This window comes from Trachemys scripta, chromosome 3, assembly GCF_013100865.1.
Source record: "Trachemys scripta elegans isolate TJP31775 chromosome 3, CAS_Tse_1.0, whole genome shotgun sequence".
NCBI lineage: Eukaryota > Metazoa > Chordata > Testudines > Emydidae > Trachemys > Trachemys scripta.
The window spans coordinates 56,905,758-56,931,056 of NC_048300.1; the positions used below are offsets into that span (position 1 = coordinate 56,905,758).

General features: G+C 43.8%; 1 protein-coding gene across 6 annotated transcripts in view; it reads right to left on the reverse strand.

The window, feature by feature from the left end:
• Positions 1-25,299, reverse strand: part of DAAM2 (dishevelled associated activator of morphogenesis 2) — a 245,228-nt gene that overhangs the window by 60,061 nt on the left and 159,868 nt on the right. For all 6 annotated transcript variants that reach the window (XM_034764798.1, XM_034764800.1, XM_034764799.1 and 3 more), the window contains 6 exons: positions 24,724-24,818; positions 16,579-16,912; positions 5,461-5,571; positions 3,999-4,102; positions 2,092-2,158; positions 1,181-1,298 (listed from right to left, as the gene is read on the reverse strand). In XM_034764798.1, coding sequence (XP_034620689.1) covers positions 1,181-1,298; positions 2,092-2,158; positions 3,999-4,102; positions 5,461-5,571; positions 16,579-16,912; positions 24,724-24,818 — 829 coding nt within the window. The remainder of the gene's footprint in view (positions 1-1,180; positions 1,299-2,091; positions 2,159-3,998; positions 4,103-5,460; positions 5,572-16,578; positions 16,913-24,723; positions 24,819-25,299) is intronic.

A 25,299-nucleotide genomic window follows, 5' to 3' on the forward strand; every position in this document is an offset into this window, starting at 1 on the left:
GACGTAAGCTATAAAAAAAAGTTATCAATGTGTTTAAAAAAAAAAAAAAGCCTGATCCCTCTGGTATGCATTGAAGGAGCCAGGATCCATCTTGGATAGGAATACACACAGTGTACACACAACAGCGGGAAATGCACTGCAGGATTGGCCCAATGGATTTCAAAGTCTGGCCCTTTAAAAGCTGTTTCACTAAATACTTCAAAACTGCTGAACAGTGCCTCTAACCCAACAACATTCCTATCAAGTTTAGCCCTGCTCTGGTAGCACATTCTGGGCTCAACCTGAGCCCCAAAGCATATGTGCTGTCTTGTACCACATTAAAGAATTGACTGTCCTACAACTGCTAGGTGGGTGACTGTACTTTTAAATCCAGCAGGCACCCAATAATGCTCTGCATGTAGCCTCTTGGAAAGACATCAGGAGGGTTACCCCCACCTTCCTTGCTAAGCTCCTCAGTCTCACTGCTCAAGCCTGGGTGAAATTTACTAAAACCACTCCCCAGGACTCTTTCCTAAAAGGACTGGGTTAAACAGTTGTATAAGGATCTTGCTAAAGGCTCTTTCCTGGCTACTACCCTTTGAAAGCATCAATCAGTAATTACCAATTGATTATTTAATCAAATAACTTTAAGAACCCATTCATATCATACCCTCCAAAAAGAAAATGCTCATTTGGTTTTCTGGTTAGGGTCTGAGAGCCTGATGCATTGCCATGAGACAGCAGCCCAAAGACATGCTTATTGGGGGATTTCCCATCAATGGGCAACAAAGGTTTTATTTTATTTTATTTTTTAATTCCTTATTGCATTGTGATAAAATTCAAAATGACACCCACTCCTGGGAGTTCCCAGACCCAGAGCATAAGAGTTCTGTCCCTCTCCTTTGAAACTTTTAATTTAAATATAAACCCCCCAGAAGCTTGGTTTGTGACAAGTTGGGAGGCCCCCAGCTTCTTAATTTTGTTTGCAAGTGCAGAGAGTCAAGATGCCACTTGTTAGCTTGCAACCTTCCAAAATCCACTGGTTGGGGTCAGTATCAAATCCTAGCTCCTTCACCCACAATGTCTGAACAAGCCTCTGCTGTATCAGAGAGAAAGTGCATTCCCTCCTGTGAGCCATTGGCCCTTTCTTATATCAAGGCTCCCCACTCCCCTCTGCCCCAGGAAGCAGGGATGTACTCACAAGGCATCTGCAAGCAATGCTGAAGGACTGATAGCAAATAGGGATAAGCGTCCGTGTGCTTCAATCTCTTCTTGATCATCTCAAACATCTGAGAGGCGCTTTTTGTATCAATGTGAATCTGGAGTAGGCAGAGAAATAACGTGAGAGAGGGGAAGAGAAACATACAGAGTGGAAGATGGATCCAGGAGTGAAAACTCTTTAAACTAGAGAGATGAGCAGACCGCAAAAAGCAGGAATCCCATTGCGATGACCCAGTAGAGGGGCTTCAGTGAGAAGAGGGCTGGCAGATAGGGAGTCAGGTGGGCCTTTGGGATCAGCACTGCCACACCTGTTTGCAGTGGCAGTAAGGAACAATTCCCAAAAGGGTTGGGAGGCTGGAAAGGTGGGACGACATGCCTCTGACCTTGCTCCACCTACTCTTCCCCTCCTTACAACGTATGTGCCCCTCCCCCCACCCATCTCCTCTAAAATGCCACCCTGTCTCCACAACCGCCCAGGTGACAACCTTCAGAAACGTACCCTGGGTTTTGTTATTGGAAAACTCGGAGATGGGTCTGAGCCACCCCCAGAGCTGAACTCTCTCAAAGCGAGGGCATATTTGGATCCAGAATTTTGGTTCAGGCCCATGACTATTGAGAATGAGTTCCTGCCACCCCTGCCCTCTTTTGTCCCTGAAAACTCTGCACAATGCAGAGAGGAAAATGCCTTTGTCCAAGCCCTTTGGCAGGAGCCATGGCAGTGTTTAATGTTTTCATTGTTCACGTGTACTGTCCCCATTCTGTACATGAGAGACAGCAAAGAGCATTCATCATTCCTTTAGCAGCCATGGCTGTTCCTTGCTGACTGCTTGGGAAAGTCGCAGGCTTTTGCATTCAGCAGCCAAAGCAGATATTCAGCCTCTGGCAACTCACCACATCAAACCGCTTGGCAAGTTCCAGATCGTCCTCGTTTCTCACCATCTCAAAGAAATCTAAGTGCCTAGGAAAGAGGAAAACAAATCCAACCAACTCACATGACACAACTCTCACCTGGACCAAAGCTGTGGCAGGGGAGAAGAAGAACTCCATTTCCTTACAGAGGGCTGTGATAATGGCAGGTTTGATGAGGCAACCCCTTCTCCCTCCTCCCCCCACCCCCAAATGATGGGACTGTCCAGACACCTTGTAATATTTACACCGTAAGGCTCAAAGGACAGGGCATTTAATGGGGCTTAATGACAAACTGGGAGGTGTGGATTGCCTGGGGTTCAACAAGTTGTTAATCCCCATTTAAGTCCCTATGTCAAGGTGATTGCTGCTTTTAGAGCCTAAAAATGAAAATAAAATAGGCATATGACATGCTGTATATTGACTGACATAATATCACTCACTGCATAAGGGGGAAATCCACATGCCCTGCTTGCTTGCCAGACTGCTGGACTGTCTTCTTATGACATGTAGCATAGAGAATTTCAAGTATTCCATTAAACACAAGACATTTTGTCATAGTGCTTGGGGTCCTCAAACTGCGCTGGCCCCCAGGGCTCCATGCTCTCTTTGTCTAACCTAGCTCCATTGTAACTTGTGAGACCCAGCAGCCCCACTGACTTCCTGTTGAACATCCTTGGTTACTGGATAAAGAATCATCACTAGTCTAGTGGGCCAGATTCTCATTTTAAGTACAATGGTGTCAATCCAGAGTAACACCACTGACTTCAGCCATTTGGCCAGCTTTCGACCAGCATAAGAGCACACTCTGGCCCAGTAGTGCTAATACAATGGGGCATGTGTGTAAAAGAAGAAGCCCAGCAACATACTTCAATATTCTGAATCAAAGACTTGCAGCTCCTTTGCTATCCTTCATGAGAGGTAATTGGATTTAACCAGGTATTTATACAAAGTGTCAGGCTGCAGCATGTCATGGTTTGATCCTTGGGTAGAAATCTCACTCACAGTATTCTCAGCCATATTGAGGTTTGAAGGAAACCCCAGTTTTAATGGGACAGCCTGCGTCCAGCCTGATCTGGCTGTCTTCCAATCCATGTAATTCCAGCAGAAACTGCTGCCACGATCCAAGCCACCTGGTACCTCTAGAGAGTGGTTTGAACTAGGGTAATGGAGGAGGGGGAAGAGGGAATAGCACAGCAGTGGGGGCATTCCCTCTCCATGCATAGGTGGGCCATAGGAGAGAGTTTGCTCCACAACACCACACTCCATACCTCCAAAGGTTTGTGTTCTGCATTGCTTCACTTTATAATCTGATAAACTTCTACAGGCTCCTCAAGATCCTCAGGTATCTCGGTCAAATCACCTAGTTCTAAAAAGTTTATTTTGGCTTGTAGATTTCTGAAGAGTCTAATTTAAGCTGCCTCAGTCAATGCAGCAAACTACAGAACTTAAATTAAGTCACCAAAGCAGATGTGCCACACTGGAGAGCCTCTTTAATATCTTAACTTTTAAATATGACTTAGAGAACCAGAACATTAGCCCTGTGTACTCGATGTTGATTTGATGTATTTATTGAACTGTGGTTCTGTCTCTTTCCTATCGGGGTGGGGGGGGGGGGGTGTTTTCTATTTGTTTTTACAGTTTTTACTGGTGATCATCTACTTCTTAGAAGCACAATTCTGGAACTCTTTGTCCAAAAGTTTTCATGTTGCCTCCATAACCAATCTGCCAATTCTGAGGATGCTATTCCTTTTTTTGTTTGTTTGGTTTTGGTGGTTTTTAGGGAGAGACCCAACAGCAAGGTTGAATGGAAACTCAGTTGGAAGTTTTATTTCTGGAACAGCTACTACTGCTCCATGATGAAGTATCTATTGTCAAATAGCATGACTCACCTGTCTAATGTTGCATTTTCATGTCCTCTTAGCTTATCAATAACAGGTTGAATTCCCAGCATCAGAAACTCATATCGCAGGTGCAATCGGAATTCCAAATTGTCCTTACAGAAGGGGAGAAAAAAACAACTCAGACTCCAAAAGATTTTGGACAGATTCACTTAAAGGTAAATTCCTACTTTGAATATCACCTCTCCTGCTTTTAAAAATTTACAGGTAGACTCACATCCCCTGTTCCCACTCAGAATTTCTCTCAACAATCCTGACCTTCCATCAAAAAAGCAAGTTCAAACTGGGCCTTCAGTCAGTGTGTCATTCTAGGCAGGGCCGGTGCCACCATTAAGGCGAACTAGGAGGTTGCCTAGGGCGCCAAGATTTGGGGGCACCAAAAAGCGGTGCCCCCATTTTTTTTGTTTGTTTTAAACAGCATTCCTCCCTGAGTGCACGGTCACTGCTCAACTTCTCCAGCCTCCCAGGCTTGCAGCGCCAATCAGCTGTTTGGCGCCACAAGCCTGGGAGGAGAATTAGAGCGGGTCGGCATGCTCGGAGAGGAGGCGGAGCAGAGGTGAGCTGGGGTGGGGAGGTGCCACACGGCTCCCCGGGCCGGGAGGGGTGGGGAGCTGCCGCGGGGGTGCCTCAGGGCAGGGGGGAGCTGCCGCAGGGCTCCCCACCCCTGCTCACCTCTGCTACATCCCCTCCCCGACCACGCCATCGCTGCTCCACTTTTCCGCCTCCCAGGCTTGCGGCGCCAATCAGCCGTTTGGCGCTACAAGCCTGGGAGGGGAGGAGAATTAGAGCGGGGGCGGCATGCTCAGGGAGGAGGTGGAGCAGAGGTAAGCTGGGGTGGGTAGCTGGCACACGACCCCCCGGGGGGGGAGCTGCCGCAGGGTTGGGGGGGCGGGGCGCGCAAGTTCGAAGTTTCGCCTAGGGCACGAAACTTTCTTGCACCAGCCCTCATTCTAGGGTGACTGTGTATTCTGATGTTTCCCCTTCAAAACAAAAGTCCTCATATAACTGCATCAGCTCCATGTATCCTTCTGGGAAGGGAGCCCTCAGAGACCTTACAATGCTCTATAAGATGCTCAACAGGAGACAGAGGAAGAGCAAAGCAACCAGCATTTTCTCTATGAGCCAAGAGCAGGTCCCTTCCAAGCCTGGGTCACAAGCAAAAAGAATTTTGGAGGCTTCATTCAAGTTCTCATCTATGAACCTCACAAAACCACCATGCACACTGGCATATTTGGGAGTCTCTGCTCAGGAGGGGCTTCAAGGGGGAGTTACAAGCAAAGTGTGAGGAAGACGTAAGTTAGGATTGATATGACCAGTCGAGCCCCTTTTCCAAGAACTAAACCCACTCAATAACACTGTAAGACTTGCCCCTTGGTCTAATAGCCATTTCCAAAGCAAATAATTCAGTAGCAACAGCTCTGTTGTAGATGGAATTTCCAGGGCGTTGACTCACCTCGCCTGCGCCAGCATTCAAAACAGCATTGATAAAGGACATGATGGCCGTTTTGAGATTCACCTCATCCCGATAGCGCCCCATGCTTCGGTCTAGCTCATTCAGCAATGTCTGAAACACAAGGGGTGAGGTGAGAGAGATTAACAACATTCATTGCTTTCCACTGCACAGCTCCCACATTAGCTCCTTGTGAATGGATGGCGAGCATAGTCAGACTGCCTTTGATTTGTCACATCTCTGCTTAGCGTGTAAGTGGTTCAGAGGAGGGCCACGTCTACCTGTCCACATTCATTACAATTTGGGGTACTCCATGAAAAATAATTAATAATAAAATGCCCACTTGATTCTGATGGAGAATCCCTGCCTAGTGCTTTGGAGGAAAGCAAATCCCCATCCCCCTTTCCCATTAAAGTCCCTGTCAGTAGGAGCTATATGGCAGAAGTAAGAGGACCTTCCCTAGCCCAGATCTTCCAGTCAGTTTAACTCCACACGTGCAAGACAGCATCTCTGTGGTTAATGCCTCTTGGCCCATTTATCTTGGCATCCACGTAATTTTTCATTCTTTTCTTCAATCCTAGCACAGTGGATTCTGCCAGTGCCTCAGGGGATAGAGAATCCCCAACATTAACTACCCTTGGTGGAGAAGAACCTCTGGAAGTGTATCATTGCACCTAGACCTTGGAGGGGTTTTAGTTACCACTTGTTCCCTTGGTTCTGTTTAGTTGACATAAGGCAGATTTTTGCTCAAGTCTTTATATGCTTCTTTTAATGTATTTGTACACAACAGGAAGAGCCCCTGTGGTCACTCATCTGCAAACTCTTTAGAGCTTAGAGGTGAGCTGCAGAGCTAAAGTGGAATGGAGTTAAACCCAGATTTCCACGCTGATGTCACCCCACTAAACAAGCTACAGAAGCATTTGGCACTCAAATATCTTTGAGCTAATCTTTATTAAATCTTCCTGCTTCGCAGGCGATATCTCAGAGCACATCACTGTCACGGTATCCGGTATTTATGATGTTGCAGAATGATGCATTCTGGGATATCACCAGTGGGTTTGGAAGCACCAAGAGATGTTATTGTGAGGCAGGGAAGAATTAAAACAAAGAACATAGTTAACATGTTTTGGTGCCAAATGCTCCCTGCAGCCTCGTTAGGCTCAACTCCATTTGAGCTCATGCTGTAGAGTTTCCCTTAAAAACTGATTTGAGTCATAAGTGATTTGTGTCATTCTTCATGTATTCTTTCTCACCGATTCCAGGGCAAATGTGCTCAGTTTGTAAATCCAAAAATGACTTCTGTCAAACCTGCAAATTCCACATGGAAGAGGATAACTAAATTGTGCAGCTTCTGCCTCTCACATCATCAACACTAAACAAAAGCCCCACAATCAGAATTCAGTTGACAATTGTGCTGCTCATGCACTGGGGAGAATGCAATCCTGCTCAGTCTTCCAAAGGTATTTTTTGGCTGTACAGGGAGAACAGGACTAAAACATGCTAATGTAATACACTCACAGGTATGGCTAAAATACACACACAGAGCAGAGATGTTGAGTAGGGAAGTTGATTTTTTACTTAGTGGCTTTTTGGACCCTGGCTACTGAAAGCTTTTCATTCCTAGCCAAGCCCTCCATGCCTGGGATCAGTTTAATAGGTGTACTCTGGTCGCCTCCAAAAAAGTACATCCCTATGGAGATAAGGTGTCACAGAGTACATGCCTTGTATAATGGTCTAAATCCCTTCTCTTATTTATGATACACCTTTCTGATCCAGCCTAGGACCCACTGGCATCTCTTTCTGTAACGGAACATAGCATATACACCTCCATGTTACTACATGCTTGAATGTCTAAGTCCCTTCTACAGCCAGCATCTTCTCTACAGCTCAGTGGGCCGAGTAAGTCTGAACTTTGTCTTCTGTGTCAGCTGCAAGCGCCTCTGCTCCAGGCATTTGATCATCCAACAATTACAATGTCTTCCCATTGCTCAAATGGACACCTGACACCCACCCGTGCTCCCTATTCACAATAAATGGGCACCAGTCTTCAAACACACCCAACAAAACCGAAGTTCATGAGTTGTCCAAAAAGCAGAGGAGAAACAGCAGAGAGAAGTTAATTCTGTTACTTCAGATTTTGCGCCAAGATTTTGAGACTGAAATCCAAAGCCTTAGGTCTCTGGAATGACGTGGGTAGGATTTCCCCAGCCACTAAAACAGCAGCACCAAAAGTAAGTTTTTTGTTTTGTTTTCCCCCAAACTTTGCACAAACCTGACCTCAGTCAGAATTCCCTTTGTTCAAAGTCAAGAAACATCAATTATTTGGAGACGACATCACTGAGCTGGAGCAGATATATGCTCATCCATGTCTACAATATATTTTTGTGGTTTGGTAAGGACATGTGTGTGAGACAGACTAAATGTTAAGATTTATAAAGTATCATTCCAGACCCACTAGCCATCCAGCTCAAAGGACATCTGCTAAAGTTCTCTGTCCCTTTCCTGCAACTGAGCTGGGAATAGGATGTGAAAAGCAGTCAGGGCAAGGCAGAGCAGACTGCAGGGTAACAGCAACAAAAATGCTCACTGAGTGAGGTGAGCAACATTGCATCCTCTGCCATCACTTTGATCTAGAAGGGAGCACTGTAAGGTCATGAAGTCCTTAAAGGGTCATAGTCTCTACCCCACATGGTGTGGCAGTTCTCCAATATCCCTAACCCTTCTGGAGTGGCTGATGCTCAAGTCTTGACTTGAACATTTCCTGTGAAGATTTCACCACACCTCTGTGTACTAATTGATTTTATGGTTATAAAAGTTTTTCTTACTATTTAAGCAAAAACTTGCCTCGCTTAATTTTATTGTTCCTCATCGCTGACATCCAATAAGGTTCCTTTAGTAAGCAGCAAACCGCAAAGCAGTTTGGATGAGCTCTGAGGGGTGGAAGCAAATCAAATGGGAATAAAGGATTCTTCTTCTTTTTAATTTACTTCTTTTTAGTCCCTTTACTGTGTAATCTCAAATTGCTCAAATCTCCTTCTATGGGCACTGTTCCATACTGCTAGTATTTAATACAAGCCAGGCGATGGGGCTCTGGAAGGAATGCTAGTTGAAAAGACTTAGTTTAGGAAGAAGACTGAGCTGCCTATATTCCTTCACTTCAATGTTTCTAGTGATACTAAACATGAAAACCAGATACTGCTGCTACTCTTGTGATTCTAGACAGTGACTGGACAACAGCTCTTATCACTCAGGGAGACATTTGTTAACACTACATCTCCCATGTCACAGTAACTCTAAGGGCTTCTCTGCATTGTGAGTTACTGCTCGGCCAGCCAGGATGCAAATCTACAGAGCACTAGATTGCTGAGTAGTAACGTCCTATATCGACTCTGCTACCACACAGTGAAAGTCCTGGAGTGTGGCTTAGTGTATTATGGCTTGACAGCATAAGGACAGGTGGCCTGAAATCACCAACAGTTGCTTTAATAAAGAGAGAAGCACTGGCCTATATCTGACAAGGGGATTCACTCAGAACTGAAAGCAGGGTGATTCAACATTTTGACAGGTCTGTCAGATGTAAAGCTAGACATGAGGGACATTAGTGTGTCCTAAAATATCTTCCCAGGCCAGAGTGGCATCATCACTTTGCAAAATGATAAGACTGAATCAAAGCATGAGTGTGTTGTTAAGATGCACAAACGTTACAATGCCCAGACACAATGAGTTTGTTCCACTGGAAAAACCTTGGAAGAGGGCAACCATAATTATTATTAGTGCCAGCAATGCACTGGGCACATCATGGAAGAGTTATAAAACAATAATAGGGTCCTTGCCTCAAAGAGAATCAAATATAAATAAAGCAATGTATAAATGAGTACTTTCCGTATGAAGAACACTTATGATTCACATATCTCAAAGCACTTTACAAAGGTAAGTCAGTGCCATTATCTCTATCTTATAGAGGGGGAAACTGAGGCATTGAAAGGTTAAGCGACTCACCCATGGTCACACAATGAGTCAGAGGCCAAATAGAAATAGCATCCACTAGTGGGACTGGATGCAAGAGAAAGGAAAGAAACCACGTGGTGAAGCTTAAAATTTGTCTTGTTCATTCATGATTTTTGTTCGGAGTGTTTGTTGCTTTGTTTTCCATACTTTCTTCTTTTATGGAAGAAGTTTATGGGGTGGTGGAAGAAGTATGTTCTAAAGAGGAACTGGATGGAGCACAGGCATGTTCAGCCTGGAACAGGGAGGAGACAAAACATTTGTCACCATACACTATGGGCAAAGAGGAGCAAACTTTAAGAAAATAGTTAGGGGTTCCACAGCCCAAACCTGAGTGTTAAATAGATTCATTTATATTTATTACTATTAGGTATGACCTCTGTGTCCTCAGGTGTGCACTGCATTTATTCATGCCTGCTCTACGCAGATAAATCAGGTGGTTCTCATATATAGCACTGGTGTTGCTCTGCCCATGCCAGTGACCCAGATTAAGCTAATAAACTCTCCCTGGAGGATCTTGCAGACTAAGCTGAGATTTTCAAAGTCCCCTAAATGGTTTGATTGCCCAATTGCCATTAATTTTAATGGGTATTGGGTGTCCAGATCCCCTTGGTGGCTTTGAAAACCTCCACTTAACTGGCACAAGAGGATGCAGCATCACACAAACTGGAAGAGACCTAGTCCCATAGAGGAGCGTGGACATTAGAGGTGGAATACTTCCAAAAGCTGGTTGGGTTTCAGGAGCATTATAAAAGAGGAAAAGACGGGGCATGTCATATATTAAAAAATGGTTCAGGCATAAAGGAAAGCATGAAAAAAGGTACAGAATGGGCAAAGGGACTGCTCCACTCAGGAAAGAAGCTGGGGCAAACATGAGTGAATGGGAAGGGTCTACTGAAGGAAACAAGAGATAAAGGCTGGTAAAAAAGGGAAAAGGAGAAACATGAACTCTATTAGCAGTAAAAGGAGTGAGAAAACAGTGATGCATCTGGCAAGAGAAAGATGATCTTGACAGTGGCATTCTGGTCAAGCTGCAGGGTTGGGAGATGGGGGAAGCTGGAAGGAAGGAGGTCGCAACAGTGAAATAAGATGACTGAAGTCTTAGCAGTGGAGAACATCAGAAGGGTGAAATCTGGAGATGTGTGGCCTGATTCTCCTCCAAGACTAGTGTAAAAACCTCAGAATGGCCATACTGGGTCAGACCAGTGATTCACCTAGCCCAGTATCCTGTCTTCTGACAGTGGCCAATGCCAGATGCTTCCAAGGGAATGAACAGAACAGATAATCATCAAGTGATCCATTCCCTGTCATCCAGTCCCAGCATCTGACAGTCAGGGGCATAGGGACACTAAGAGCATGGGGTTGCATCCCTAACCATCTTGGCTAATAGCCATTGATGGACTTATCTATTTCTTCTCTGAATCCAGTTATACTTTTGGCCTTCACAACATCCTCTGGCAACAAGTTCCACAGCTTTGTGAAGAAATACTTCCTTTTGTGTGTTTTAAACCTGCTGCCTATTAATTTCATTAGCTGACTCCTGGCTCTCGTGTTATGTAAACGGCTAAAACACACTTTCTTATTCACTTTCTCCACACCATTTAAAGACCTCTATAATATCCCCCATTAGTTGTCTCTTTTCCAAGTTGACAAGTCCCAGTCTTTTTAATCTCTCCTCATATGGAAGCTGTTGCATACCCCTAAATATTTGCATTGCCATTCTTTGTATCAATTCCATATTTATAGATCTTTTTTGAAATGGGCAATCAGAAATACATGCAATAGCCAAGATCTGGGCATACCATGGATTTATATAGTAGCATTATGATAGTTACTGTCTTATTATCTATCCCCTTCCTAATAGTTCCTAACATTGTTAGCTTTTTTGACTGCCACTGCACATTGAGCAGATGTTTTCAGAGAACTTTCCACAATGACTCCAAGATCTCTTGCTTGAGTGGTAACAGCTAATTTAGACATGATAAATTTGTAAGTATAGTTGGGATTATGTTTTCAAATGTGCATTACTTTGCATTTATCAGCATTGAATTTCATCTGCCATTTTGTTGCCCAGTCACCAAGTTTTGTGACATTGCTTTGTAACTTTTTGCAGTCAGCTTTGGACTCAAGTATCTTGAATAATTTTGTATCATCTGCAAACTTTAGCATCTTACCGTTTGCCCCTTTTTCCAGATCATTTATGAGTATGTTGAACAACACTGGCCCCCATACAGATCCCTGGGGGATACTATTATTTACCTCTCACCATTGTGAAAATTGACCATTTATTCCTATCCTTTGTTTCCTATCTTTTAACCAGTTACCAGCCCATGAGGGGGCCTTCCCTCTTATCCCATGACTGCTTAGTTTGCTTGAGAGCCCTTAGTGAGGGACCTTATCAAAGGCTTTCTGAAAGTCCAAGTACACTATAACCACTCGATCATCCTTGTCCACATAGTTTTTGACCCCTCAAAGATTTCAGAGGCATAATTTCCCTTTATAAAACCTGTGTTGACTCCTTCACCAACAAATAGTGTTCATCCATGTGTCTGACAGGCAAAATGCTTGAAACTGGTACTGAAGTTAGGCTTACTAGCAGGATTGCTTCCGGAGCTTTTTTTTTTTTTTAAAAATTGGTATCACATTAACTATCCTCCAGTTATCTGGTACAGAAGCTGATTTAAGTGATAGGTTACATACCACAGTTAGTAGTTCTGCAATTTCATATTTGAGTTTTTAAAACTCTTGGGTGAATACCATCTGATAAATTAAATTGAAGTCACCAGGACCTATTTGTTCCAAAAATCAAATAAATCAGGAATTACTCCATTGAAGCCATGAGTGTTGCACCAGATTAGTACCAGTGTGAGGTCAGAGTCAGACCCATTGTAGATGGAGTGATGTCTTGGTTACGAAGAGTCAGTAGTTCAGGCTGTAGTTTCCAGTAGGATCCAAGTGTGAAATTTTCCAATTTAAACACACTAACCCCTAGTTTTACCAAAAGAATTGTTTACATTTTCTACAAGGTCCCATAAAATAATCCATCTTCACAAATGCATTTCAGTAGAATTTATAGTGGTGGAGCCAGATCCTCATTTGGTGTAAACTGGTGCAGCTACACTGATTTCAATGGAGTTACAACAGTCGAGTCCAGACTCTGGTTTGGATTCTGATCTTAGTTCTACTGGTATAAAACAGGAGTAACTCTATTCAAGTCAAAAGAGATATAGCAACATAACCAAAGTACTTTGGTTATAGCAACGTAACTAAAGTAAGAAATTGGCCCAAAGTACCAACTTTCCCTTTGTAATTTCCCTGCTACTTCTTCATTTGTTGGTGTCTGTGTGGTACTATACTAGGCATTCCGGGCAGTAACAATCATGCCTGGAAGACCAGAGATGACTTAAGACTGCGCAGCAACCTGTAACAAGGAGAAAACAATTTTATTTGGTTCAGAGTTAAATGTGTGATCACACACTAATCCATGTCACTTAGGCACATGCAAGTGGGAAATAATCAGTGCTCCAATCTGAAGCTGTCAGTAGTGAGTTATGCAGATGCTTAAGTTTTAGACAGCTGCCAATAAATAAAGCTGACCTTCACTTCCTCATTCTTGTGAGGAAGTGGGGGGAAAAGAAAATCCATTAAAGGAATTCCACCAAGACAAGAAAAGAAACAGGGAGAAGGGAAAATAAAACTCTCTCACAGTTCTCTGGGAGAAAATGGTTCCAGCAACAGCTGTCTCACATTTACTCACTGACTCCTTGAATCATCTGCTATTGAGAGAGGTTGCCAAAGAAGATCAAGGAGAAAGAGAAACTCTGATATTCATTGCTGGTGCTATTGGGAAAATGCTAAATCCAAAACCAGTGAGCAGCTGAGATGGAGCATGAGGATTTCAACAAGAAGAGGGGTCAGGAAGCAACAAGAGGGAAAGGGGAAAAAGGAAACAGTACCACTGCTGTCAGGATGGTGACTGGGGGAAAGCACATGTTGTGGAGTAGGAGGGAAAGGCCACTCTCAGAGTCACTGAATATAGATCATGGTCTTCATTATTAGTGATGAATGTTTGTTCTTACAAGGAAGCCATGAAAAGTCAAGGAGGGACGGACTAACTGGCTCAGGGGACTGGTAAAGGCATAAGGAGCTTTTCACTCCTACGTCACTGGTTTCAATCTAACCTGAGTCAGTACTGGCCAAAAGGTGATAACCATCTGATGCCTTGTGTGAAATGAATGGTCAGGTCTCAATCCAGTCCCAGGTTTCCATATGAGTCAACATGCCATCACAAGTGGCACCCCTCTTGGCAGTTTCAGCAGAGAATCCTACCAAGTAAATAGCCCATGAACTCATTTCACTAGCTGGTCCCAGGCGATGAGGGCTGAAGCACAGTAGTGAGGCAGTGAGTCAAGTCTTGCACAGCTGCTGCCTGTATTGTAACTTTCCTCTGTTCCCATCTAGGGCTGTCAATCCAGCACCTTTCACCAGCACAAAATTCCATTCTAAAGCAAAACAAAATCTAATGAGCATGCCAGAGTTTTAGATCTTTTTCATCTTTAAATTACTCTGTAAGACACAGCAGTGAGATGTTTTCTGAAAGATCTGCTCTAGTTCAAACAGGAATTACTTCAGGAAAATTCTATGCCCTGTGTTATGCAGGAGGTCAGACTAGAAGATTATCAGAGTTATCCTTTCTGGCCTTAGAATCTATGACAAAGACTGAGCTCAGGCCAGGTTCCAGAGAAGCTCAATCTTCCCCACTGTCTATGGACCTAATGGTCCCATTTCTGTCAGTTCCAAGCCTGAGATGCTGAAATCATCCTCCTCTTTGACTCATCTACTGTTTCCTTAAATAGCCTATTGTCTCATCATCTATGTGAAAACAGAGCAGAGCCTTTGGGGAGGAGGGGGTCTCATCTTTTTCATGAGGCCAATCCACAATTTCATCTTTTGTCATGAAGAACAATGGAGCCAGAGCAATTTGTTTCCATTCTGCATGTTCAGAATATGAGTCTCCTGTTCCTCCTGTGTAGAGTTTGCTTTTGATTAGCTTTCACTACTCAAGAAGAATTCTAATGGCTTAATTGTGTTGCTGCCAGATCCCGGTTTGGGGGAATTCTGAGTTGGTTTTATAGGCTAAGAGAGAATTTCTGAGGAGGGAGTTAGAGAGCAATGGGTTGGAATCTACCTAAAGCAGGAAGCTTTAAACCCTTCAGAGAACTCATGCACTGAGAGATGCTATTAAACACTCAGGTGATAGACATTTCCCACCAAAATTGTCCTTGGAAGCCAAAGGAGCTGTGAAGTATTTGCAAAGTCTTGGTTATAAAGCTGCAGATCCAAGACCCAGAGTGAAGAGCTGCTCAGAAAGGGCGTTGTCGTTGTTTTATTGTATTAAATCCAGATTCAGTCCTCTATTATCTCCCAGGCACATGCAGTAAAGGCACAAGCTGGCTTGTCTAGTGCCTCCTTGGGCTCAGCCACCTCACCCCCTTAGTGAAAACTCCAGATCTCCCAGTAAAGCAGAGACATTCATATCCCTCTTCCTTGGCCTGGCTGTCAAGGAACTGCAAGACCACTCTGAGCCAAGGCCAGGACTAGAGGGTAACAGTGCTTCACACTTGACAGATGAGAGATGAAGCTTTATATCACAGGCATTCTTAACTGAGAACCTTAAAGTGTGGCATCAGCTTCCTTCCTTGCCTTTCACTGAGCACGGACCATGTTCACTTGGGATGCCACCACTGACCCACTGAGAGACTTAAATGGGTGGACGGTGGCAGTGGTAGGTATTTGAAGACTTCTTCAGAGTTAAGATAAGAACTGGTTGGGTTCAACCTGTTGGAGAGAACTTTGGAAAATGCCATTCCAGTTTCTGGACATAGGCTTTACAAAATTAGTAAGCAGGAGCATATCCCTGCTGCTAACCACATGTTTTGTTTTGTTTTGTTTTTTTAAAAAGAAGAAGCAAACACTTATCTTTCTTCCTCGTGCCCCCGCCCCCACGCAAAAACATTTGACAAAGGCAATTATTTGTGCATTCCGTTCATTCATGGATGAGATAGTAAGTTCCCCCAGGCTCACAAGAGCTTCTGTGAATCATTAGATGCGACTTCTCAAAGGCCCAGCTGTACAAGATGAGATGTGTTACCATACACTAGCCCAGCAATGATTTATCATCCCAGTCATTTACAGTTTGAGACAAATAAAAAGATATACACAGAGGAGTTGACTTGGGATTGCTACAGCATATGGGTTTATTCAGCAGATCAGCTCGGTCAAGTTGGGACAAAGAATTAAAATCTGATTGAAAGTTGCCAGGGCTGTGAATTACTGCCAAACACGCGAGGTCACCCCAAAGCGCCTCCAGTGTAAACAATCTCAAGCTTCAGAAAGGCTTCCTCAGTTAGGCTAATTACCAGAAAACGAGCGAGATTTAAGCTTGTGCTTTCTTTTTCTTACATGCAGACTATACCACACTAACCATTGTACTCTCTCTCAGCCGCTCACATGGTTTCTCCTCATCAAGATGGTTGTTTCATTCGGAAGAGGCAGGTCATGGCATCAATTTATAATCCCCACAACTAGAAAGTCAGTAATCTATCTTTCTGAGTTCTTCCTCTATACTTTGAACAGGAAATATCTGTGCTAACTGTGGGGTAACAACTGGTAAATGTTGGCTTATTAATGGCTTTTGCTATAGATCATTGACTCCATACTTTCTGCATTATGACAGAATTGACCTTAAAAGCACTACAGAAGCTCCTGGGGCCTTTATGCTATTGGCACTTAAATAGTATGGTAACGGGCACCCAATAGATGACATCAGTCTAGGTTAGAGTGTGAGATTACTGAAAGCCTGTCATTAATACAGCAAGACTCAGTTTTAAGGTAAATCACAGTAGCTTTAAATCAGCATTGATAGTAGTGACTGACTGTAGAATATGTGTGATAAATAATCTATTTGGGGGAGTTGACACTACTTTGGTTGATCCAAAGTCCAGGTGAGGAAAATGGACTTTATGCCTCTGACAATGTTATACGCTGTGTAGAAGTATAAATCACCCTTTTCAAAGATGCATGGTGTTGGGCATTGTTGGCGGAGCATGTTTATACCTGGAATCTTGTCCTCTCTGCAGCATAGACCTGGTAGTGAAGCATGGCCTGTAGGACCTTCTTATGGCCATCTGGCACCAGGCAGACAGCCCCGAGGATCTCCAGCACAGCGATTTTGGTCTTGATGTTCTCAGTCCGTAAGCTCTGGGAGATGATATTGATACTTTCTGGATGGGCCAGGACGTGTGCCCGTCCCTGGGAGTTGTTCATCAGTGCCTTGATACATCCTATAACGGATGTGTGTATGCGGCTCTCTGAAGTCTCATAGTCCATGCTCTTCAGGAAGTTCAACAAACAGGTCAGGCCATCCAGCTCAATAAACCTGGTCACAAACCTGAAGGGAAAGGGAGGAAAACAGAATTAAGGCAAATTGTACAATAGGCATCAAATTAATAGACTATGGAACTATGATCCTAAGAACAGAGCAATTGGTAGCCTAGATAACTCCAGATGATTCCAGGCAACACGTCGCAAATAGACGGTCAGTCTTGTTGTCATGGTCATTTTCTAATTTAGGTAATTGCATTCTGTCTGCTTCAAATCCCACCTTTTGTTTCCCCTGTCCTATGTGCTTGGACAGTGTTACTGTATAATAACTACCACGTTCAACCCCAACGGCTGCTGCATTTCAATGGCTGGTGAAAAGGTTCCTATATACTGGCAAAATCTATAGGGCCCACACCTACAGTCCTGGATCAGGCAAAACTCCAAAAACGGCTTGTATAATCTCTGCTGGCAGGAGATGTGCTTAAGAAGGGAGCAGACTCAATGACCACCATGGATACCACCGGGGTCTGGCATGAGGACACAAATAGACTAGATATGTAGACAGTGAATTTGCAGAAGGAACAACATGGAATAAAGCGGTGTTGGAACAAGTTTTGGGTCACTTTTCAAGTCACTGGGGTTCTGTGTCAAACTTTCATTATGAAACCAGGCAAAACGTGTCTGGTTTCAGATAAAGATCATGCACCAATCTTGATGGATACAACATAGAAAAAGCCCAAGGAGGCGTCTATAGTTTCATTCAAACCAAAGATAAAAACACGATGGGTCAGTTTATCCCTGGAATTAATCCACTGAAGTTAACTGAGTCCATTGAAGTCAGTGGAACAATACTGGGAACAAATTCACCCCATTGGTTTTAGCTGAGTTTCACTGTGAGTTTCCAGTAGGCTTAATAATTTGGGGTCCTACGCAAAGTGAAGTGAACAGGATCCCATCCAGTTCCCTGTCCAACTTGAGAACACTGAGCGGCTCCAAGTGTGTGTGTGTCATTGCTTTCGGTTCTCGTCTCTGTGCACAAGAACACTCCTGAGCCTCAATGATGTATTAGTATACAGTGCACATTAGAAATAGGTCAGCCAGTCCTGTGGTTGGTACTCCACTTTACCACACAGAAAATGTCATGGCCTACCTGAAAGTTGGGCCAGATATACTAGACAGTTTGCCAACTTTCAGCTTACTTGGACCAACAATTCTGAGCAGAAACCAGGCAAAACCTGGTGGTTTCAGATGAGTTTTGCTCTGAGGTTTGTTCAAACCTGAACTTCAAAGCAAATTTTAGAAGGGGCCAAACACACATGCACCAACAACGAGAAGACGGATTTCATTAACCCAGTTCAGCAAAACTGCCAAGTTTCACACTGCTCTGATCACAAATTACTTGTCTTTTGGGTGCACCGTCCTAACTATCTGTATGAGCCACAGGAAGAGAAGCCTCTCTCCCCCCAGGTAGATGGAAAGACCACACAGAGTGCACCAGGAATTCAGTAAGACACTGAACACCCCTTTTTGTTATTCTAACTGGTTGCAAGAAAACTAACGGGTAGTTCAGGGTCTGTGACCCATTCGGTTGCTGGCCTCTCTGCCGAGACTGCAATTTAGGCAGTTGTGGCCAACTGTGGTGGTGCTGTGTCTGTCATACATGTGTCCACTGAGAATTGGACTGAGACCAAAATCATTTTGTGCAGACTAGCAGATGGCCATGAAATGATCACTTTTAGATGTTTCGCCAGCTGTATCCCAGAAGGGCCTGAAATTTTCTCCATTTTCTAGCCTGAATAGGATGGTACAACACATATTATCAGCTCTGAGTCCTAACGTATTTACTTCAAAACTATTTCTTCATGGTGATTCTTGCCAAGTTTCTTTGTGAATCCAAGGGCTTGCCAAACTCATTACCAAAACCCAGTGGCAAAAGCATTGCCATCCTCATAGCTCCAGGACTAAGAGGAGGCTAAGACTGACGCCACCCTGAGGGCACAGCATTCTCCAGTGGTTCAAGAAAATCACTCAGAGCCTGGTCAGTCAAAGGTTTCTGAATTCCACTTCCAGATGGAGCACCGGCTATTGGTGCGAGACATACAAGTTACTGTGACTTTCATGTACCTCTGCCAGCCCAGCTCTGAAGGCCAGGTGACAAATAATTTGTGAAAGGCACAGTGACATTCTCACAAGCATAATACCCAAATAAATCTAATGGCAGAGAAACGTTGCTAGGATTCCTAGGGTGAGGTCACTCCAGCAGGAGGGTAGGTGCAGGAAAGAGATTAATGTCATAGACCTTGATTAACGATGAAGTTTCAAACAATGTCGGGATTTTCCTGTATCCTATCTGGTCCAGAGAGCAAAACGCTAATCTCTGTTACTCAATAGGAAGCAAACTTGACTACCTCCCAATCTCAGCTGACATCAGACGTAGGAATAAAGCTGTGATTGTCACCTTCCCTTGTCTAAACACTTAGTGCCCTGTCATCAGGAAAAGCTATAAATTGTATGTGTGAGTGAGAGAGAGATGGGGGAGTCCAGCTCATGAGCTAAATGTCATTCTCATTGTGTATTTATTTGGCCCGCATGATGCATGCAAGACAGAGATGGGAGAGTTCAGATCCTAGGCTGAATGCCATTTATATCACCACATTTGCTTAGTGCTTTTGTGTGTGTGTGTGTGTACATAGGTACACACACACACACACACGTACATGCTTGTGCATGTACGAGGCATGCAGTCGAGTTTCTAGGGAAGAGTGCCATCATCATTGTGTTATGTGTGTGTACAATTAGCCTCCCATATGTTGCACATGAGGGCCTTGTTTTAGATGGAGATTTAAAGGTGTGATGTCAGAACACGTTTGCTAACGTGCCCTGTGTAACACATTCTAAAGTTCCAGCATAGACAAGGCAGCATGTGCTTTAAATAGGTGCCAAATTGGTTGAATTAAACCCTAGGCTCCCTGCAGGTGTTTGCTTGACCAGCGCAATTCATGTTAAAAACAGGGTTCTACACTAGGGTTTTAAAACATTTTAATTTGAATATTAGCTAACGTAGCCTAACAACACACCTCTCATCCTAATGTAGACAGGGCCTACGTGGCAGTGATTTTCCCCACGGCTGTGTCTTATTTTCTGATCTATCCCTGTACAGATTGTGCTGCAGCCTCACTATGAGAAATGACACAGCTTGGGAAAGACGGAAAGAACATAAACTGGGGGGGGAGGGGGAGAAGGCGCGTGGGGAGGGCAGGATGTTCCCACCCTACTGACAGTCAAGGCGATGTTTCCCAGGCTAGCTGCAGCAGTGCCTTTGGATCAGGAGGCATGCACAACCCTGACAAACCTTGGACCTCTGCCCTGCCTGAAATTCAAAGCAGAATAGGCTGCATTTGCTGGATAGATTAGTGATCAGCTAAAGTACACAGGAGTGACACATGGCTAAACCAAGCCAAAATAAAGAGAGCCCGGCCTCCATTTATTTTAAGACTGGGTAAAATAGGGTTGGAGCAGGGCAGAAGAGTGATGACATTTATTGCTGATAATTCAGATTAAACAAGATCTTTCTCCCCTTGCCCTCAAACTTGAGCCAAAACTCTCCCGAGATTCCAGAAAGTTGGGTTAACTTCTCGTGCCCCTCATCAACTTTCATTTTCACTGTGCTGCTGCATTTCCATATTCAAGTGCTGAAATATGAAGAGCAAAGCTGTTCTCTCACCGATTCTAGTAATAACCTTTGAGGAACTTTAAATTAAAATCTGTTTTCTTACAATACATATTTTCTTGAAAGTTACAGTTGTTCCTGAGCACTGGGATGCATGCAATGGATTATTTTTATACAGCTGCTACTGAGATCCATGCACTTATTTATTATTGTAGGGCTGCTCCTAAGCACTGAGATAGACACAGTGGTTTATTATAAATGGAATGTCTATTGCACTTTCATCTAAAAGCAGAGTGCTTTAATGAATTAAGCCTCACAAAGATGCCCGAGATGCAGGTGTGTATCATTTCAAATTTTACAGATGGCTATCCCAGTTAAAGGGACTCTATTCTACAGTATTAGAAAGTACATATCCACACGGGGACACTTTGTTCAGTGACTCCTCTTACAGAGATACCTATGGGTAAGCAACCAAGGCACCCCATCAGTATCCTGTGCCCTCTGCAGAAAGATTCTGTTCATTCCATTTGATACAAGTTTCGGTTTTCATTTGCCATGTTGCTCGGGGATCTAATGAAAAGAAGCAGCCTGGAAAATGGGATTCATGTCCAAATTCAACTAAAAAGACTGGTATCTTGAAGGCCTATGTATAGAGCTGCTTACAGAAGGGATCTGATGTAGCTGTGGCTCCCCCACCCCCTCATCCTTTTCATCAAAGAAGGAATTGGCTTGCTGATCAGGCATTGGCACAAGGCCCGTTTGGCAGCTAACAAATTGAGTCATTGGAAATTAGTTGACACACGGACTTAACTCAAAATTTGGCTTTGCTTAACTATGGGAAAAAAAGGTTCTAAGCCACCATCAGCAATTTAAGAGGGAACGCTTTATGTGACAGTTCATTGATGCTGGTGCAAATGCTCATTATTATAAACAAATTAAATGAATGCCTGTTGTCAGAGGGACCCAGCTGAAGCAGCACAGGACTGGTTGAGAAAGCCCTGAAAAATCTGATCTTTGGCTGAAGACACTTCCTTTACCCGACTCACATACCCCCCTCCCCCAGGAGATTGGGAGTGGGATCTTATTGGAAAGGCCTTGAAGGATAAAAGGAAACTCATTGGTGGCAGTGAATATGTTTGAGCTGGACACTCAAGCCCAAGGAAATGTCTCGCTCCACCGCTTGCTGCCATAAATGTACTCAACTGACATGATGAAAGTCTGTCAATTTCATTGAATATGCTCCAAAATAGATCTGCACCAATGCAAAGGATTGATTACATTCTTTCACAGCAGCTATTGACATGTGGGTTGAAACACCAACACCTGGCCTAAGAGTGGGGAAGTTGTGGCAAGCTGCCATATTTCCTGTTTATCCTTGAAGTCAATTTGGATTGTATTGTATTATTTGCTGTGCGACTAGAATACAGGCAGTCAAGATTAGATGGCCACTTGCAAGCAGGTTGTCCGCAGATGCCAACAACATCCTCCAAATCATTTCACCACTTTCAGCTACACTGCCCTGAAACTCACAACAGAGGAGGTGCTGTATGTCACAGTACAGCACTTCCTACGAAGTTCTGTCAAAACTGCCACAAAGAATTCTGGGTTACATTAGATGAAGTCAGATGGCAAGGGGCTGAATATGGATTCAAATCATGAACAAGTTTGAAAACAACATTCCAGCAGGTCAATAAGTCATAGTCTCCCTTCTCCACTTAAAAGCTCCATGCTCATCCAGTACCAGAGCATGCACTCACCCAGCCTGAGGAAGACCAAAGGCTAAAGTGATGGGCCATTTGCTTACTCCCTCAAAAAGAAGATGCGAGTGCATAGAGGTTCCTTTACATTCAGAGCGCAACACAAATAGATGTTCTGGGAGATGTTTCACCAATTCTAATTGGTGGCTATACTTAGGAAAAACCCTGAGTAGCCCAGGGGCATTAGGTTTGTCAGCGTTCCTGTCTGGCTTATAATCAAGACAGGCCCAAATCACAATACCGGCTCTGCATCCAGATTCACTTTCCTAAAGCTCAGATCTGAAGCCTCCTATCTGCTGGTGTCCCCACTCTAGTTATAATTAGAGAGGGTCCCAAACCAAAATCCAAGACCTGAACATTCCTGAACTTGATTCCAAAACTAGAGCCAGCTCTGGACTTTGCAAGTGGCCAGCCTCTCTCTCTAATGGGCCAAAATAAATCCCTGGAACTAAGAAACTCTGAAGTTTGAGGGATTGAAACATGAATCCAGAATTCCCAGCGTGTCACGAAGCACTCAGAATTATAGAGCTCTTTCAAGAGAGAGGCCTTGTAGGAAGGCTGCACCAGTAACAGTCTGCTTTTTAGATGTTCCCTTCACATCCCTGCAGAACAGAGAATAAGCATCATAATAAAAGTTGGTTTTGCTCCTGGAAAGCAGGTAGTTAGCACCCTAGTGAATTCTTTATGGGGCCTGTATCAAGCAAAGCAAAGAACAGTGGGTTCTTTCTCCTCAGATTAACATATTTCCCACTCTCTGGATTTTTCCTGAGATAACGTGGCATTAGCTGCTTTCTCACACTGCCCCCACTTGACATACACAGCAGATTAATAGAGTGTGTGAGGGGCAGGACTCAGATTTATGGATGACATGGCAAACAAGACACCCTTTTTGTTGCTCTCGTACAAGGTCACATTTTCAGGAGCTTTGAGTGGATTATGCTTTCCTGCATGGAGGGAGGAAGAAAACAAATCCTGACAAGAGAGGACTGGCTTCCTGTTATAGTTACGACAATTTAGGATTTGCCATAATGAATCAAGCCACTGGTCCATCAACGACTCCATCCTGCCTCCCCCAGGGACTAATACCTGATGCTTTGGAAGAAGCTGTGCATGCATGCACGCACATGCGCCACCCAGGCAGCTGTACAACCCTCTGCATAAAGGGAGAAAACAACCTCTATTTGAATCATTGCTCCCAGCTGTTTGGTTTGGTTAATTGGAACATGCTCCAGAATTATCGCTGGTGTAACTGCATCAATCACATTCAATTTGACCCTTTACTAAGTCCACACATCTATATAATTCATGCTCACAAAAAAATGTTGCAACAACATGAAGGGCACAGACATGCAAAACTCAGCCATTTGGCTTTGCAGGAACACGTGAGAAAGAGATTCTTCTCAATTGCCATCCACCTGGGTTCCCAACTCTCTTGGAGGTGGCATTCACAAAGGTGGATGGTTTCAGTGGGAGTTAGTACCTTTGTGGTTCCTCTCTTGGTGCCACTTGGAGCTTTGGCTTCAGAACTCACCATGGAACGGTCACACTTCACCAGGGTATGTACTGAAGCGCCAGGAAACTGACTTCTGCATGGTTTGGATGCAGATACATCAGTCAGTCTCAGACCTCATGAAATGTTCATGAACTTTTTGACCAATCCACTCTACTTCCTGAGATCACACCTGTTATGGATCTGTTTTCTGTACACTGTGCTTTCCAATGTAAAGAGTCTCTAAAGTAGCCAGCTTGTAATTATTCATTATTGCTGCACCCAGCAAACAAAAGGTGACCTTAGATTTTTGAAGGTACAGTACATAAATATTGAAATACAGAAAACAAAAAAAAACAACTTAAGAATACAAGCCTAGAAGAGACATCCTAGATCATAGAGTCCTCTGCTATCACAGACAAACCCATCATATAATCAAACATCTTGCTACATTCTCATAGCTACATGCATCACAGGAACAAAATCCCACACCAGGTGCATGTCAGATGACTTGGATGTTTCATACTTAGCATTCTGAGTTGCTCTAGATAAGGGATATTTGAATCCAACGAAGTTCGAGAGTTAAGACTGACATGCCATCCTTAATTCATTAATATACACGGGGTACCACACACCATGCGGTCTAGAATCTGATTACCACAGTTTTCACCTCTATCTTCAAAGACCTTCTTCAGGTTTCTAATAATGCAACTTGTCTATACTTTCCTGGAGGCACATTCATTACTCCACACATGCACCTGGATGGAGTGTTTAGAGATGAGGGTTGCAAGGTCCCCTATCAAAATTATGAGCTACCAAAGAAGGCTTTCTTGCTGTCTTTGAAGATGAAACAACTGGGTACCTGCCCACAATCTGCTGAAGGTTCTCTCACTGCCACCGTTTCCTGTGTCAGATATAGCCCTGTGAAGGAGTGGGTGAAAGAGGAGATGAACAACAATTACCTCATTGGTTGAGTCCGCAGAGCTGTTTTCAAGTCTTCAACTATTTTATTCCTCATTTCTGTTTCTTCTTCATCAAAAGCGTACAGAGTCTGCATCTGTTTGGAAAGATGAGAGATGGTTACAAAAGCCAGGGCTGCCTGATGGACGGTCAGAGAAAACAGACTGCTAGACAGCCCAGAGGTCATCAATAAGAAATATTCTACCAAATCACTTGGAGGTGCTTCCAGCTGCAAAGCTGAGTCCTGCTGAGACTGCTTCTATTCCTCTGGGTTGGCAATAGTGTATAACCCAATGTTCTCAGATTATCAGAGGAAGTCACAGATGCCTTTCTCAAAATAATGTTCCTGTGTCTTATCTGGGAAGTTCACTGCAATGTGTCTGAAGAAACAATTTAAGTCTCAACATTCCTAACAGGCAGGTATTCGAGGGAAGTGATTATTCCCCTCTATTCAGCACTGTTGAGGCCATATCTGGAGTACTATGTCCCGTTTTGGGCCCCCACTACAGAAGGGATGTGGACAAATTGGAAAGAGTCCGGCGTAGGGCAACGAAAATGATTAGGGGGCTGGGGCACAT